At 43.1% G+C, this 16,101-nt stretch overlaps 1 protein-coding gene across 1 annotated transcript in view; it reads left to right on the plus strand.

Moving 5' to 3' along the window:
• Positions 1–16,101, plus strand: part of SLC44A5 (solute carrier family 44 member 5) — a gene marked incomplete at both ends in the record, with an annotated part of 94,168 nt that overhangs the window by 50,730 nt on the left and 27,337 nt on the right. Inside the window, 3 exons of the mRNA XM_080624062.1 lie at positions 6,991–7,064; positions 11,564–11,648; positions 14,694–14,778. Of these exons, the coding sequence (XP_080480188.1) occupies positions 6,991–7,064; positions 11,564–11,648; positions 14,694–14,778 (244 nt within the window). The remainder of the gene's footprint in view (positions 1–6,990; positions 7,065–11,563; positions 11,649–14,693; positions 14,779–16,101) is intronic.

Genomic DNA, 16,101 nt, shown 5'->3' on the forward strand with positions numbered 1-16,101 from the left:
TGAGTAAATCATGCTTCTGACTTACCTCCAATTTTGTGGAGTTTGTCTTAACTCTTTCCCTTGTCCCTTGTTATTTTTCTCCCTCTTCTATGTATTCTTCTCTTGGCCTTTTCTCGTCTTCCTCTTGCTGGTTAGACACACTGTAGATTTGTTTTTCTTGTTATATTTTACGAACTCCTGACACCTCCTGGGCTATCTTTAATTTTTCAACATCTTTCTAGAAATTCAGTGTTCTTGTTAAGATGAAGATCACCTTTTTCTCTGTGATTAGAAAATATCGTTAGTGGGTTCTCAGGTGAATTGAATACCAGTAAGTGACCATAAGCATTGAGTTATCTTTAGGAGTTTGGAAAAAACCTAATAAAAATTGCTGACTGTAACTAGCAATACAAACTTCACTTTCTCGTAAATACAAGTGTGTCACTTATAGATGTCTCCATGCACATCGCTTGATACTGTGGTCAATATTGAAATAATAAACAAATTTTGACCTTTAAATTATCCTTTATGCTTTTTAGACTAAATAGCCTGCTAAAGATGAAAGTCTGCTGTAGATAAATGCTGGTAGAATATAACATTACTTCTCTTGCTGCTGGTATTTTATTGGTCCGTCTATGTTCCATTGCGTGGTGTTGTCTGTATCAACATAACGTGCCACGTACTCACTAATATGTATGGGGAAGCCTACATTTTATTTTGAATTCTTGTTTGATGTTCCTGGATTGGGGCATTCCGTGTCTACAGATGTTGAGCATTTCCAGATATTGAAATCTGGGTGTTCTAGAGCTAAACAATACTTGATAAAGCACTGTACCTGTAACTAAGACATCTCAACTTAGTAAGTCCATGCAAGTCAGTGCAGATCAATCATACTCATTAAGAAAATGCAGAATTCAAGTTGACAGAAAACAGCTTGTGGTGAAAACTTGCATAAATACCTTTTTCCATGTGTTTTGGCCTTCTCGGTAGAAGTAGCAATTCTGGGGGGATTTGAAAGGAACTTTCTCTGCAGATATTTAGTTTATGGGCACCCTGCACATTTATTCAGCTGTGCAGGATGATGCCTTCAGTGCCACTGTGCTGATAGAAATGCCCATTTGTACAGCAGATTTTGTTTCTCAGTTCAGCCCCAGTGGAGAAAGGGGTCTTCAGAGCTATTAAAGGCGTTGGGTTGCACAGTGTAACACCACCTTGACACAGCGTGGTTTAGGGAAGTCTCAGGACACAAGCTGTCAGTCAAGCAGGGAAGAGGAATTCAGAAGCAAGGACACTAGTGGTCACCTTAATGTGTCAGCAGAGTTGAAAGTGATAACCTGAAACTCACACTGTGGACATCTTGAGCCTTGTTTTCTCTGCAGATGGACAGTGCCAGGCTCAGGGCTATTTGTAGGTGCTAATATCTGCTCGTGCTGCTTCCCTAATGAATGTCGTAGTTTCTTACTAGTGCAGCATCTTGAGCGAAATTGCACTTGTGACAGATTGGGCATGAAACTGCCGAACAGAGAGAGGTTCTAGACAGTCATTAACAATGAAATGCATGAACTGTCAATGAATAAATGGCTTTTAGGCACTAATCTGTGTGGACAATTTTATCTTTGCATTCATTTATTTGCTGGGATGCCATGCACAAAGTATTCTTTGTGTGCGCTGCCACATGTAACCCGGCAAGAGAAGCCAAGGAGCGTGACCAGCAGGTCAAAGGAAGTGATCCTGCCCCTCTACTCTGCTCTCGTGAGACCTCACTTGGAACATTGTGTGCAGTTCTGGTGTCCTCGACATAAAAAGGACATGGAGCTGTTGGAACAAGTCCAGAGGAGGCCACGAGGATGATCAGGGGACTGGAGCACCTCCTGTATGAAGACAGGCTGAGAAAGTTGGGGCTGTTCAGCCTGGAGAAGAGAAGGCTGCGTGGAGACCTCATAGCAGCTTCCAGTATCTGAAGGGGGCCTACAAGGATGCTGGGGAGGGACTCTTCATTAGGGACTGTAGTGACAGGACAAGGGGTAACGGGTTAAAACTTAAACAGGGGAAGTTCAGCTTAGATGTAAGGAAGAAGTTCTTTACTGTGAGGGTGGTGAGGCACTGCAGTGGGTTGCCCAGAGAAGTAAATGCTCCATCCCTGGTGGTATTCAAGGCCAGGTTGGATGAGGCCTTGGGTGACATGGTTTAGTGTGAGGTGTCCCTGCCCATGGCAGGGGGATGGAACTGGATGATCTTAAGGTCTTTTCCAACCCTAACTATTCTATGATTCTATGGTATGTTTCTGAGAGATGGTGGAAAGCAAAGGAGGCTCCATAAATTAAGCTAAATGACAGCAGTAAGCAGTAAAATGTGATGCAGGAGGCTGAACCATGCACTTAACCAAATGAAGGGCTTTCATGACATCACCTGAAAATGATGAATTGGATGGTTTTATCAGCAGTTTATTTCTGTCTTCAAACACAGACTCACTGTGGTTTGGCTCAGATTATGGAATTTGGTTATCTCAGAAGTACCAAGACCCATCACAATTTCCAATATTGCCCGTTAGCAAAAGCACTTTGAATGTTTTCATCATCTCTGCCATAAGAAATGTGAAATGTTTTTTATCATTAATCTTTGAATGTTTACACATCATTATTACAGAAAAGTTTGATCACACTATCTGTAAGCAAGATCCTAGAGCCCATATGATGAGCAGTATTCTCGGTTCCTATTCTCATAATCCTGTTTTCATTAATCCATCTTCCTTGGGGTTCAGTTTAACAGTTCAGTCTCCCGAATAATTTTACCCTGCCTCATTAGCCTGAAACAAAGTGAAAAAGCAGATTTGCCGTAACAGGCCACCTTCTTAGTTTGGAAAAAAGAATATAAAATCTATTTTTAGTCGAAGTATGGCTGGAGAATTTCTGATTAGGTTTCAGTAGTAAGCATGGGCTTCCAGTATTTCCTGTTTTGAAGCAATTCCCATCATTCCAGTTCCTGCACCTCTGGAAACTGCCAGAATCTTCACGGTATAACCTTGTGTCTTTACAAAATTATCCTGATTTATTCATTTAGGTTGTTTTACATTTTTCTTCCTCTCCTGTGGAGCCCTTGGTCTATGAGGTAGTACTATGATCTCACTGAAAGTGAGCTCCTTGAGCTGACAACAGAGTTCAACAGAGCCAGGGTCTCACCCATATAGTATCTTGTAAAATAAGCCATTATTTCACGTGAACAACATTTAGTCTTGTGAACTGTTTCACATTTTTCTTAAGCCACCCAAAAGAGGATTTATGTACTTCTCATATAATTTAAAATACCAATATAACAGCAATACTTTTGTGCTTTACGCAGAACTGAGGATCCTGTGTTCTGGTAAAGCGTTGGTGGATACTTGTTTGTGATGGCTCTGAAAACCCTTAAAAGGGAGCTTTAGCACAAATGGTGTAACCTCTAATTACATTTAGTATCATAAAATGAGACCTATGAGAATTGGACTGGCAGAGGTCTTTGAGACTATAGGAGTTGTAATTAAAGTCTTTTGTGGTGCCATATTTCTCCTGAGACATCTTGAATTAAATATCGTACCTCTTAGAAATGGCTCTGATGGGGCGAGAGCCAAGCTTGAGTTGCTGAGGTGAGCAGCTCGAGAGAGGACGCCTTCAACACCTGAGCCGGGGGGAGATCAGCGTCCAGGAGCCTCAACTCCGAGCGGCAACAGCCACCGAGGGAGCCTCAGGTCCTCGCCAGGCCTTGCCCAGCAGCCGGCAGCTCCGCTGAGGCGAGCAGGGACTCACAGGGGGCGGAGCCAGGAGGAGCGGCACCAGCCCTGAGGGGTTAAAAACGTGCCCCAGGGAGGGCGAGCGAGCAGGAGTGCGGCGAACAAGGCGGGTGGAGGCAGTTCGCGCGGGCAGGCGAGCGGGATGGTGATCACGCACCGTGTGACCAGGGCCCGCTCTGGGAGCTCTGCTCTGGCTGCCCTGGCGGTGGCCAGCGTAGGCACCCAGACAGAGCCGATGAGAGGGGAGGCTGCAGCGCAGAGCTCGTAGTGTAGAGAGTGCCTGCACTGGTCTCCTGAGGGGAGGGTGCGCAATGGGCAGAGCTGCACTCGGTGCGCTTTGGTGGAGGTCCTGCTGCAGCAGGGGCTGAGCTGCGGGATGCTGTTAGTAGGCTGCAGGATGTCAGCAGCTGAGAGGAAGCAGCACTGCTTGCTCCAGGCCCAACCTGTGCAGGGGCCTCAAGCATCACTGTAGCTCATGGAGGAAAGAAGGAGGCCATTAACCCAGGAAGCTGGGAAACAGTAACGAAGAAAACCAACAAAAAAAGAAGGAAGAGGACAATTAAAAGCAAGGGGCTTCCTCCTAAGTCTGTTATCCTCACGCAGAACCGCTTTGCTGTCCTGCAGGGGGCTAAGGAGGAAACGCACTCGCACCAGAAACAACCAGGTGGTGCACTGGTAAGGAAGATCTCTACTGGTGCTGCTAGGAAAAAGAGACGGGTCGTAGTGGTAGGGGACTCTACTTTGAAAGGGACAGAGGCACTCATCTGTCAGCCGGACCCTTCTCAAGGAAGGTGTCTTGCCTACCAGGAGCTCGGATCAGGGATGTTGCAGAGAGGCTGCCTGCTCTAGTAAGCCCCACTGACTATTACCCAGTTCTAGTGATCCATGTGGGGGCTAGTGATATAGATAGCAGTAGGCTGGAGAACATAAAGAAGGACTACAGAGCCCTGGGAGAGGTGGTTAGGGGCTCTTTAGCTCAGATTGTCTTTTCATCAATTCTCCAGGATACACAGAGGAGGACCTTAAAAGAGCTAAGAGGATTGGCCAGGTTAATAAATGGTTAGAACAGTGGTGCCACAGTCAGGGATTTGGGTATTTAGAACATGGGACTCGATTTGGGAGGCCAGGTTTGCTGGGGGCTGGTGGAGCTGGTCTGACAATGAAGGGGAAGAGCTGTTTTGGTAGGAGGCTTGCCAGGCTGGTAAAGGAACCTTTAAACTAGATGTGCTGGGGAAGGGGGCATTGTTTCATCCCAACACACCCAGTCAGATGCCAGCACCTACAATAAATGCTCAGAGCGATGCAGAGATATTCCAGCCACTCCAGCCAATGAGCCAGCTTCATTTGAAGCTTGGCTCAGATGCCTCTATACAAACGCCCGTAGCATGGGGAACAAACAAGAAGAATTAGAGATGTGTGCATGTCTATGGGGGTATGATATAGTAGGCATCACAGAAACATGGTGGGATGGCTCCTACAACTGGAGTGTTGGAATGGAAGGTTACAGGCTCTTTAGAAAAGACAGGCCTGGCAGATGGGGAGGGGGAGTTGCTATTTATGTTAGGGATAGGCTAAAGAGTATGGAACTCTGTCTGGGAACAGGTGAGCAGTCAATTAATATGCTCTTTTCCATGTCCTTTTTATGTTGAGGAAACCAGAACTGCACACAATGCTCCAAGTGAGGTCTCACGAGAGCAGAGGGGCAGGATCACCTCCTTCGACCTGCTGGTCACGCTCCTCTTGATGCAGCCCAGGATACGGTTGCTTTCTGGGCTGCGAGCGCACACTGCAGCCGGCTCATGTTCATTTCTCATCGACCAACACCCCCAAGTCCTTCTCTGCAGGGCTGCTCTGAATCTCTTCTCTGCCCAACCTGTAGCTGTGCCTGGGATTGCTCCGACCCAGGTGTCGGACCTTGCACTTGGCATGGTTAAACTTCATAAGGTTGGCATCAGCCCACCTCACAAACGTGTCGAAGTCCCTCTGGATGGCATCCCTTCCCTCCGGCGTATCAACCGAACCACACAGCTTGGTGCCATCAGCAAACTTGCTGAGGGCACACTCAATCCCACTGTTTGAATTGGAGTTTGGATTCTAAGGTTTCTTTTACGGTGAAATTCAGCCTCTTGCATGGAGTCGCAAGCAGAGATGAACAGCAGCACTCTTGTAACCTTCAGGTTGTACAAGGCATTCTTCACCAAAGCTGTGTCAGACAAGCAGGATATGGTAAATAACAACAGTGACTGAAATCTTTCAGATAAGGAGGTTCTGGGCGGCACGCGCTTTTAGACGTAATTCACTCCTTTGTTAATTAAACCCTGGTGAGACCTGTTCAGCTGCAACTGTTTCTTAAGCAGTGAAGCCTGCAGAAGCCTGTGAGGTGGCAGTGGTTTTGCTTCCACACATCTTTAGAAACCAGGGCTTGTGAAGTTGGCTTCACCCAGCAGAGTCCTTGGAGTGTATACTGACCTCCTCCTGCTTGCCTGGGAGCATCGTACTTCATGTTAATTACAGTCCTGGAGCTGCTCTGATTGAGGTCAGACACTGAAGAAAGATAAGTCTCAGCAGTCACACCTCCACTCCTCTGCCTGCATGACCTTAATATGCAGAGCAATAAGTCAAAGACAGTAATTTAACTGAATATTCACAGTTTACTCGTTGGCTCAGTTTTCAGACAGGAGAGTGTTGTTCTTTGTTTCTCTGTAAAAGAAGTTATGACTCTCCATGGTTTGCTAGGGATTTTTGTCCTCTCTGTAGAACTTTATTTTGGTTGCATTAAATGAGGTCAAACAGCTGAGTTGCAATCTTGTGCAGAGATTAGGGGTAGTTGCAGATAGGCCTTTTTTTCATTTCATGCCGTTATGTTTCCATTCATAAGCTACCTTTACAATACAGGTGAGTTGTGCTGAATCTTTCTTTCATCACATTGTCTGCAATATCTGATACCAGTGTTAGGGCAGATGTCCTGTAGGAGCTTCTACCATACATGATCTCATAGATTCAGTGTTGTAAGGTATTGTTTTAAGAATGTTTAAATCTGTTGTTCAGTATGTTCTTATTGCTGTCTACAGCATGAAGGGCATACACAGTTACTTGCTTACACCTCAAATGTGATCTTGTAAGACTTGCGCTTAGTGCAGATGCGGACATCTTCTTCAGGTGTTAAAACACCCTGTGACGTGCAGTGTTCTCAAAGGGTTCTACTAGACACCTTGTTTTTAAAAAGTGTTTCTTTCTGTTCCTAGGCACTGTACAGACATCGTGTGCTGTGTGATCTTCATAGTCGTCATTCTGGGTTACATTGCATTAGGAGTTGTGGGTAAGTACAGCAGGTGCAGTGCTGCCAGTTCCTTAGTATCTGTCCTCTCAGACATCGTGGTTATGGTGATGTGAGACAATGAAGTGGTATTATTCCCTCCTCTGCACATGCAGTGGTTTCCTGCTGGACACAGGGCATCTGAGCAGCCTTCTCTTGCAAACCTTATGAAATGCTGCTGACAGCTAGATCCTGGAACCAGATATTGAATTTGTAGCTGGTTACTTTCTCTACCTTTCTTACAGAGAAGATGTGAACTTTCAATCTAGAAATATTTAGTCCAGCTCGAGATCCACATGGTCCCTGCTTTTCATCTTTCCTTGTACTGTGCTTCAGCTATTCTTTTTCCTCTAATTTATTTCTAAGTAAAAGATGAGATCAGCTTTGGCCCAGTTCAGGGGCCAGCCATGTACAAAATACGTGAGAGTCAACGAAGTTCACATTAAGAGAAAATAGATTCTGAATCAATTCTTACTCAATAATTATGCTTTATTATAGAAAGGAAAAGTAGATTTCTATTATTTCTTGAAAATGTGTGAATGCTGCTTTGGATCCCTGTTGAATTTGGCTTGAGAAGTAAGCAATAAACGCAGCTTCATCACACAACTGCTATGGCTGAAAATCTGAGTCAAAATTTGCCCTCAGTAATGTGTGTATAGCTCACATGTGTGTTTTTGTAGAAAGCAGTGGAATATTTGGTGTTTCTGTGGGCTGGGATGTAGTCTGAGTAAAAGGTAACCAACTCTCCTTGAAAGATGAAACTGAATTGATTTTTGCTACTGGCTGTGCTTAGTTCTGCTTCAGTGGTGGCTGCTGTTGAGTGACTGTACTGAATAGAAGTTGTTACTCTATGATTTACTTTCTCATTCTTTTAACTTTACAGATGAGCTAATAGTGCTAATTTAACATTCCATGTCATTTTTCCTTCCTGTCAAACTGACTTAACTTTCACATATATTCCAGAGACATTAGGCTTATCCAGGTGATACTTTATAAATGTTTAGCATCTTAATTTAAGATTATTTTAATTCAGCAAAGTGCATGTAAAAGGCAGCAAATAAGGTATCCTGGAAAAAAGCCTCACATCAAAGGACAGATTAATTTAAACTAATGACTCTTGCTGTATTACTCTGATACAACAAGGGATGCTTCTACAATACCAGTGTTAGGCACATGGATTTACAAATTCTGTATCACGTATTCTGTTACCTTTTTCAATTGTGTTGTGTTAAAAAGCTGTAAGAACAATTTGGCAGGTCAGTTTCTTCATACACTAAAACATGTAAAATATACCCTTAAGGGAAACAAAATAAGAAAAGACTGGCCTTTCAGAAATACACAGGAGAGGGAATGAGACAGAATGTATAACCAGATAGATTTGCATTTTTTTTTTATCACAAGATGCCATTGCTCTACTCACATTTTCTCCTCGACACAGAGCTTTGCAGTCTTTACAGCCACTGACATAGCCCACAAAGCACAGAAAAAGGAGTGCATCAGGCAGGCATTGAGTGACAGACATTGGCTGTTTTTGATACTGTCCATGTGTGTTGGCTCCACATAACTGCAGGCCTTCGGAAAACGCTATTCTAGTGTCATAGAACATCATGTTGCCACTCTGAGGGCTGAGTCAACTGTGCAATATGGTTCAGCTGTTCTTTAGTTTTCGCCCAGGTGTTTGTTCCAGGACTCAGGCTGCAGCCTCATGAGCATCAGAGCACGTTGGAATCAGGATTGTATGTGGCTGGATTCCTTTTCGTTTAGTCACCAGCGGTGCAGCACAACATGCAGAACGTGATGCTGCTCCGTCAGGCTATTTCTTGCAACAACCTCCTTTTCAGTGAGAACTGCTGAATTCTGACTAGAAATTGTTTATTTGTCACCTGTATTCTTTCACTGTTATTGCTGAAAGTTTGCAAGGAAGGCAACAGAGGATTAAGTTTATTAATCTCGATGTTAGCCCCTGGCACAGGCAATGAAAGCAGCTGTGTATTTTTTCTTCTATGGGTCATTTTCCTTCTCTTTCTGCTGCAGAGTTAATGAAATGCTAAATATATATGTTGTAAATCAGACACAATTAGTTTTCATTTTGCTTTGGAATTTAGCTGAGAGATGACTTCCTCCATCCCCCAGCTGATCCCAGTGATGGAATTTCACAAAGTATGCTAAATCTGCTGTTCAAAAAGCAGACTCTTTTTCATACTGTTTTATTGAAAACATGACTGAAGCCTTAGGCACACGGGAGAACTACTGCCAAGGACAGCTTTAGACAATCTGATAATGGCAAAGCAGGTATGGTTTGCAGTCTCCTAATTTCTACTAGTAATTGAGAAAAAACACTGCAAAAGATGAGTGGTTAAATTTGAGACCGAGGATTCATACAAACCCAGCAAAACCAAGGGAACCTTTTGAAATACTTGAGCAGACTTTGCATTAGAACTGAAAAGAGAGTGAGGAGAATGCTCTGCTCTGCCCATTCAATGAGCTGAACTTTGTTCTTGTTGGCTGTGTTAGTCCACCCAAGCAGACTGGAGGAAGTAAGCCTGGCTCATGTGGGCCCTTCCTAAGGAAAGATCCTTAATAAGACTGCGATAGCCAAAAAAAATAATCAGTTCCACCACCATTATGTTGCAGCATTTATCTCCTTTCTCCCAGGTTTGTCTGAGGAGTGAAAAAGAATTCTAGGTTTAATATGAAAGGGATATTGTTGGCAGTAGCAACAACTTCTGGATTACAGAAGCAAAGTCATATTAAAGCAGAAAGAAAAACTCCCTCTTGTCAGTCATGATGGAATAGAGTGCACATGGCAGAACATAGAGACTTTGCAGTCACCAGAGAGCCTTCTACTTTCTAATATCATGTGCACACATGAGTTATCAGCTGACTGTAAGAATTCCTAAGACAGAGTTGATGCCTCCTAAATGTTCCTGTTAAGCAGCACTACTGAAACAGGCCAGTGGGGGCTAACAAATGAAAAAGGGAGTGGTGCTTAACACTGTACACCACAGTTATTCTGAAATGCATCTGATTGGAAAGTTCAGAAAGTGTTTGATACCAAGAAGCAGGTTGATTTCCAGACTCCAAAGCACAGGAAAACTAACGTAGGTTAAAAGAACTGGCAGATTCATTTTAGTAACCTGAAAGTGTTCAGGTGAAAGGCAGCATTACAGATTCTGTCAGTGTTTGCAAGTCATTGAAGATGCTGTGTATCTGTCCTGAGCGTTTCAATAAATTTACACTCCGCTGCTCTGAGATCTTACATAGGTTCTGTCTCTACTGCACATGTCGTTGTTAAGCGCTGTTGTTCTTACCAAAGTGACCTTGAGGAAAATGACAGTTGCACAAATGACTAAATATAATGTCACAAAGTTGAGAGAAAATGGGATAATTACAGAGAAGCAAGTTCAAGGTGGTTTGCATAGATCAAAGCCTCAAGTGTATGCTAAGTGAGCTCCTGACATTTAGTATATAGTGTGGATGGGGAACATTGGGATTGGAAGCTTTGTAATGCTTGTAATCTTTCACACATAATACAAGCACAAGGAGGTGTTTGGGAGAAGATCCAATTTCTAACAGCTCTTTAGCAACCTGATTTTAGGGTGTCATCTCAGGGTAGTGATAGGGAATTCTATTCTGGTATTACATCTTCCTTTCAGATGATACTTAAAAATAAATGCAAGTTCCATTCCTTGGGGTCAGATAAGCAGTTAGTCAGGAGAGTTCAAAGGTTGGACTTCAGCTAGTCATGAAGGAAGCTGAGTCAGGTCTGCACACTACAGCTTAGGAATGGTGATAGTAGTAGTGACAGCTGGTGTGTGCTTGATCCGTAAGAGGAAGTCATGGTGCAGGTGGAAATAGCTTGGAGAAGAAATCCTGCTTCAAAGTGAAGAAAAGTTTAAAAGTTCAATATAAACCCCTTCCCATTCAGTACCATGGTTGTGGCTAGTCCATAGAATACACAAGTTGCCAGATGCAGACCTAATAACTGAAAAATGGGAAAGTGGCTAAGTGAGAGGTCAGGAAATGTTTTAATGTACAAAGTGAGTTTTTTTCCGTTCATTGTGCAAATGGAGTCCATTAGATTTGGTCACACCTTGTGTGTATCCATCACACCCCCACTTAATCCCATTAATTTCAATGCCATTGAAATGCTGTCCACACTCAGATTTGTCTACATAGTTAAGTCCTCTTCTTTCTCCTTTTGATAACCATCAGTTTTTAAGTCCATTATGCCATATTTTGGATACAGTCCTGATACACATGCCCTGAAGGTAAAAAGTGAACTGGTTTGCTTTCTTCCTGGTTTATCCATATCTTAGTTCAGTTTAGTTTGGTTTATGTTTTGGAGTTTCATTAGGAACTCTACAAATCAATACTCTTCAGTGGTGATCAACAGAGATTAAATGGTACATTAGAAGTGATACATATTCATGCTGGTCTGCTTCAACTATTAACTGTGTGCACTTGAATAACATGCTAAAAGATGATGTGTATGTTTACAGCTTGGGTGCACGGCGACCCCAGGAAAGTGATTTATCCAACTGACAGCTACGGGCAGTTCTGCGGTCAGAAAGACACCCCCAATGAGTGAGTAGTTGATGCATTCACATACCTCTATTACTCATGCAGTGTGAATAAGGTGTGAGGTTTCAAGTTTCTCTATCTGCTGGGGCTTCTCTTGGGAAGCTGAAGAAACAGTGACACTCTTACTGTATTTTTATACCACATAAAGGTCAGAAATAGATGAGTTGCTCGGTGCATGTGTAGATCCAAATTATTACTAGAATGCAGTTGTTTTCATCATTCAGAGAATCTTTTTGGTATAGGATCAACATAGCTTAAAGATGGCATCACTAACTACATAGCAAGTATTAGCTGGCAGAGCTTTTAACTATCCAAGTTTGGATAGTTAATTATTTTATTCACCTTGGAGCAAGAGTAGTCCTAAAGCATCATTGCCTGGTTCTTAGTTTTTCTCAACATGCACCAAATAACAGAAAAGACCATCAGGAGAAGCTCTTGGGGCTTTTTTTCTGGTGTTTACCCAGTGCCAGTAGAGAAGAGAATGAGGGGCCTGGGAGGCAGGCAGCTGTAAGCAAACCTTCCCTGGAATACCTGCCAAGCAGCTTGCTTTGCTTGTCTCTGTTTCCCAGTGGTTTTAAATCCTGAATTGTGAGAGTTAAATGAATCCGTTGATCTCAACAGAGCATGTCTGCATGGAAATAGCTGCTCAGGAAGGAAAGATGTCGCATTGATGTTTCCTCTGAAAAATCTAAGTGCTTTATGAAACAGAATTGTAAAGACAGTTTGTTTTTTTCCCCCTCTAATTCTCACTTTTAAAAAGTATTAGACACCCTTTATGCCCTTGTAAAGAAGGTCGAGGCTCTGCAGGAAGCAAACCAGAAGCTAATGTTTGGTAACAGCTCTTTGCTGCTTCTCTGTTTTCCCATTTAGTTTTCTAATGGGGAAAAACCATGAGGAAGCTGCTGTCCAAAGGGCATTGAGAAGGGAAGGAGCAGGAGATGGGGAGTGCAACAGAGGCAGAGCTAGGACTTCATATCCTCACAAGTTTTTGTTAGAGAGGAAACAGACTAAATGGTGTAAGAAGACCTGTTCCACCCTCTGAGATTCTTCTCAGCAGTTTTTGGAGAGGCCAACTTCCTGAAGAGGAAAAACTAGGAGCAAAAGTTGTTGTGTTGTGTGTTCCCCTCACTGCACCCCTTCTCTGCTCCCCTTCTCACTACCAATTTGCCCTTGTGTCCTAAGGTCAGTACGAAGCAGTGGGCAAGTGGGTTTGGGAGCCTCAGACACACAGTGTCCGTGTACTGTGTGGTGTGTAGCCAGATGTGCATCTCTGTTATCATCCACTCCCATTCCTTCTTCTGCTTTGTTGCACTCCCATTCCTTTTTTCTCTGTTAATCAAGACTTTCCTTTGGTTATTTTTTACAATGTGATTTCCAGTTCCTATCCACAAATGTCCCTCCATATATATGATTGCTGGAGAATAAATACAGCTGCTAGAACTGCATATTGGCACTTACTGGCCACATTGAGGAGTTTCTTATAAAAATATAAGCCAAAAGACACATAACGCAACCTGCTGGGAAAGCAGGAGTGTTCAGTGGCAGTAGGCCAGGAGGCCTCTCTGAACAAGTCCCTCTAGTCCCTAAAAAGTGGAGGTGTGGGATGTGCTCATCATGCCTTCACCAATGCCATTGTCAGGTTTTTCTGCTGCCCTGAAAGTGAGCACTGTGAAGGGCTAACCCAGGACTATGGTTTTCCTGAGTCCCTAAGGCCTTAATCTGAGACGCTTTCCTTGGAAAGTGATCACAGTCTGTGTGTTTTTGAGTCTTGTGCTTGGAACAAGCATTCACAGCAATCTCATTGAGGAGCAGAAAAGAGAAGCTAAAAACCAAGCCAGCACTCACAGCTCATGCAAAAACCCATTTGGACTCCAGTGAATTTCTTGCAGTCAAGTTAATTCTACCTTGTGCTGTCATGCAAGTCTTAGGCCTCTTTGTGCCTACATGTAATCCATCCATTAATCTCCATGTAATCTGTAATCTTGTTTTGCCTCCTGCAGGGCACAGTGTAATCATGGAATACAGCATAATTTCATTATAAAGAACACAGACCTAGTTCTCAGTGGCTGTTTTCTTATGTCACACACATATTTAAACTTTCTTTCCTGCTGTTAAAACCAGCAAGTGGCTAAGTCCTAAGGAGAAAAGTGATTCCATTAATGGCTTCAAGCAGCTCATGGATTATGAGCACTGTCAAGGAGCTGTTGAAGAGCGATGGCATTTCAGTCCAAAAGTTTGCTCTGTGGATTTTCAGAAATCACAGCTAATGTTAGTGAAACTGGTTTTGCCAGGATGCGTGGTTTGTTACCAGTGCACCTCAGAACGTACCTTGGTGAAAACAATTTAACCATGTAAAATGTCAGGCAGTTGAGCTAATCCCAGTTTTAAAGGGAGCTTGAATGTGCAGTGAAATTCCAGAAGCTGTAAAGTGTGAGGATTCTGGGGTGCAGAGTCCTCAGACTGTCCCTTCTTTGCATCACAGGAGGTTTATCAGGGTTATGAGCTGATGCTATTACTATCATTCTGGTTCCTGGCCAGCTGCTTTCGGGTTTCAGCCGTAAAAAGCTTTTGATTGATTTTGGTGCCACCTTCTGATCAGGCAGAAATAGGCAGCTTTCACAGTGTAGCGTTTGCCGGTAGTGATTTTGCACGCAGTGCACACACAGTATGTTCAGTGCAAGCAGAGGGACCACAGAGGTTTTGCAGGGGTATTTTACAGACCTCACTTCTCAGAGGCAGGACTAGAGATGCCTGTAACGGTGCCTGGGTTGTTTCAGCTTAAAACAGTGCTGTGAAAAAGCCTTCTCAAAAGTTAGCATTCTTTAGCTCACATAGTTCTTTAGACCAAATGCTTCTGGTTTTGGCGCTGTCTTGACATGAAACACCCAGGGTTTGCTTGGGATTTTTTTGGGGGGTTTTTTTGCTTTGTATTTGCAGTATGACCAATCACAATAATAGAATTTAAATACCAATATGTGCTGTCAGGCTTTGAATGGTAGGATGTGCAAGCACCCATAATTATAATATTACTTATGTCCACTTCCATAGGAACAAGACCATTTTGTTTTACTTCAACATTCTGAAGTGTGCCAGCCCCGTGGTGTTAATAAACCTACAGTGCCCTACAACACAGGTGAGTGAAATACAAAGATAACATATTTTTCCTGCCTCTTAGTCATGGTGCTTAAGAAATAGATACATTTGTTTGATTTAAAAATTCATATCCTTCAAAATGTAACATGGTTGGTTTATAGATGACCTGTAGCACACCTTCTCTGTAGCCTATGGTGGTCAGAAAAAATAAACAGAAATGCAGAAGACTGAGTATTTTGGATAAGGGTTGACAAAAAAAAGGTCTGTTTAGCTGAATGCAGCAATTTGTAACTTACGAATTCATCACAAGCAGATGATGAGTAGTAATCAGTGCATGCAGAAAATACTTCTGATTGACATCTAGGGTTTTCCAAAGTAGACATGTTCAAGAAGATGTGCATCTCCCCAGTGACAGAAGTATCTGGGTATGGTGAGAGCCTGTGGCACTTTGAAAAGTGAAGATCTTGAAAGCTTGTTCTTGCCTTGTGCCACAATTCGTACTCCCTTGGCTGTGCTACATCATCTTGTGAAGTTATGAAATAAACCCAGGCACTGAGCTTGTGTGGGTTAACATCATCCTCCTGATGTTTTTTACATGAGACCATTTCACTGACCTGCTTTGTTGAACAATTGCACAGTTATGCTCATCTGTTCCATCTTTTAAGGCAACAACTTATGGCATGGGGTAGGTCAGAGGACTTAGGTGAAGGGCTGCTCTGATCCAGCTTTGCTGCCAAAGTATTTGTACTGTGTAACTAAGCTGCAGGTGACCGAGTATGGTCTTGGCCATCTTGACAGTACTCAGTGAGGTTCAGTATTAATTTGGATGAGGGTTGTTACATGGTCACCAATTTACTGATTCTGAATGTTAATTGTCTTTATTTAACTATCATTTAAAAATGCTTCCCATTTCAGCTTGCCCTTACTCCTGATCCCTGTCCTTGATAGATGTTTCTGGCCTATCAGTTAGTGTGACCATATGGACTATTTGACACAGCTGAAGAGATGGAAATCTCCAGCAAAGAATAGCAAAAGCCCTCTTAACACTGACCAGCTGCTGTTGGAATGGAAACTTTCTCTGTCAGCAGCAGGTTTGCTCCAGGTATCCCAGTCTGTTCACATACAGACACTGACACTGTTACTCTGCAGTCTTTAGACTGTTACTGGAACAGTGCAGCCTGTTGAGAAATCCTGAGGTCATTGTGTGGGATGTGACTGGGGCTGTGGGCAAGTTGGCAGTGGTCATGAATCGAGTAAGGTGAAATACTTGTTGAAGGAGGGTTTGGGAGAGCAGAGTAGTTATTTTGTTTATTTCCAAACATACAATATCTCCAAAGCAGAGAATGGTTTTGGTTGTTTGCTC

Source organism: Psittacula echo, assembly GCF_963264785.1.
Source record: "Psittacula echo genome assembly, chromosome: 7".
In the NCBI taxonomy this organism is placed as follows: domain Eukaryota; kingdom Metazoa; phylum Chordata; class Aves; order Psittaciformes; family Psittacidae; genus Psittacula; species Psittacula echo.